This window comes from Penaeus monodon, chromosome 15, assembly GCF_015228065.2.
Source record: "Penaeus monodon isolate SGIC_2016 chromosome 15, NSTDA_Pmon_1, whole genome shotgun sequence".
NCBI lineage: Eukaryota > Metazoa > Arthropoda > Malacostraca > Decapoda > Penaeidae > Penaeus > Penaeus monodon.
This window is the reverse complement of record NC_051400.1, coordinates 18,799,848-18,801,297: the sequence shown is the minus strand read 5'-3', so window position 1 is coordinate 18,801,297 and position 1,450 is coordinate 18,799,848. Positions and strand designations below refer to the sequence as shown.

General features: G+C 38.0%; 1 protein-coding gene across 1 annotated transcript; it reads right to left on the bottom strand.

The window, feature by feature from the left end:
- Positions 1-112: 112 nt before the first annotated feature.
- Positions 113-689, bottom strand: LOC119582242 (zinc metalloproteinase nas-31-like). The gene is made up of 3 exons (XM_037930466.1): positions 516-689; positions 209-403; positions 113-136 (listed from the first exon to the last, which is right to left on the bottom strand). Exons 1-3 carry the CDS (start codon positions 687-689, stop codon positions 113-115), a joined length of 393 nt encoding a protein of 130 aa, XP_037786394.1.
- Positions 690-1,450: the final 761 nt, after the last annotated feature.

The following is a 1,450-nucleotide window of genomic DNA, read 5'->3' as shown; positions in this document are numbered from 1 at the left end:
GAACCCCTTGGTATAAAGGGTCTAATGTGGCTATTGTTATTCCGCCATTATCCGTGAAAGCCTTAAATAAAATCAGAAATTTGGAATAGATTGTAAACTAGAAGCACATACTTTAATATGGCATTAAACATATTGACTGCAAACAAAAATTTAAATGATAGTCATATATTTTCTTCCATAACACGCAATATGCAGAGAGAACTTGTACCCGTTCATGGTGAAACATAATAGAACAGTAGTCGAACGGGACGCTGTAGTTATTATCAGAAATAATGGGGAAGTTGTCCACCACAGGTGTCAGAACGTTGTCATCATTAATCTGGACATAATAATTACGATCTGAGCGAGTCTCCTCTGGCCAAAATCCGACTGCGTAACCAAGCAAGTGCAGCAACTCGCCATGCTGTCGGTGTGTGAGGCTTAGTGAATCTATGGCCAGCAGATAGCCATGTAGGGTCAGGTATATGAAAGAATTACCAATACAGACGCTTTTGTCAGCCATCTTAATATCTTACCTGACTCTCGCAGTCCTTAGAAATATAAAAGTCTTGACCAGTTGTGGATACCATGCCAATGAAGGACCTGCAGTCATCAGAATGTCTCTGTATCTTCAGGTGCGGGCCACTGTACCCTTTAGACACTTCCATGAAGTTGATGCAAGTTGCCTGCTTCCATTCCAAGACAGCCATCCAAACTTTGTATCGGTTGACATATGCTATAATAAAAATGATCGCAAATGCATATTTTAAGAAAGAGAAATTATCATTTGAGAGAGATGTGGCCCCAAGGAAATTCAGCCTAAGACTATTCGTTACAAGAGAAATAGCTCATTTCGTGTTTTCACAATTTCATCTTTCAAGATTCGCTGGTAGGAAAGGGTAATCTGAAAATATCCAAGGCAAGAATAAGGATAGCTCTCAATTTCAGGTCAGTAAAGAGTTACATGCATTAAAGATTAACCCCAAAATTGTACCCGCTGGCTATAGTCTACAAATAGATATGGAATTAGCAATAAGTAATACACAGTTGTGGTGTCAGTAAATGTGGAAAAGACCCATGCATTAGTAGATTCCTGTAGTTCAGAAAATTTTATTGATGGGAATGCTGCTAGTGAACTGAAATGAGAAAGTATTTCATAAATGGAGATATCCATATGGCTCAAACTTTACTTAATACAAGCTCTATTGAATATATTTTAAGTAGATTTAAATATCAGTGAACAGTGGAATTTCAAAGGACTTTTCCTATGACATAATCTTTGGATAGGACTTTCGAACACAGCAAAAGAGCCTGAAGTTTAACTTGATAGTTAACTACCCCTAGAATGACTCCTTAGTGTGCCCTATCAGTTGAAGAGCCATCACTTTGCACAAACCTGTCTCCCAAGCACAAACCTATAGCTACAAAATCTAATAGTTTCAGTGCTGATAAAACTTCTGTTGGTGAAGAT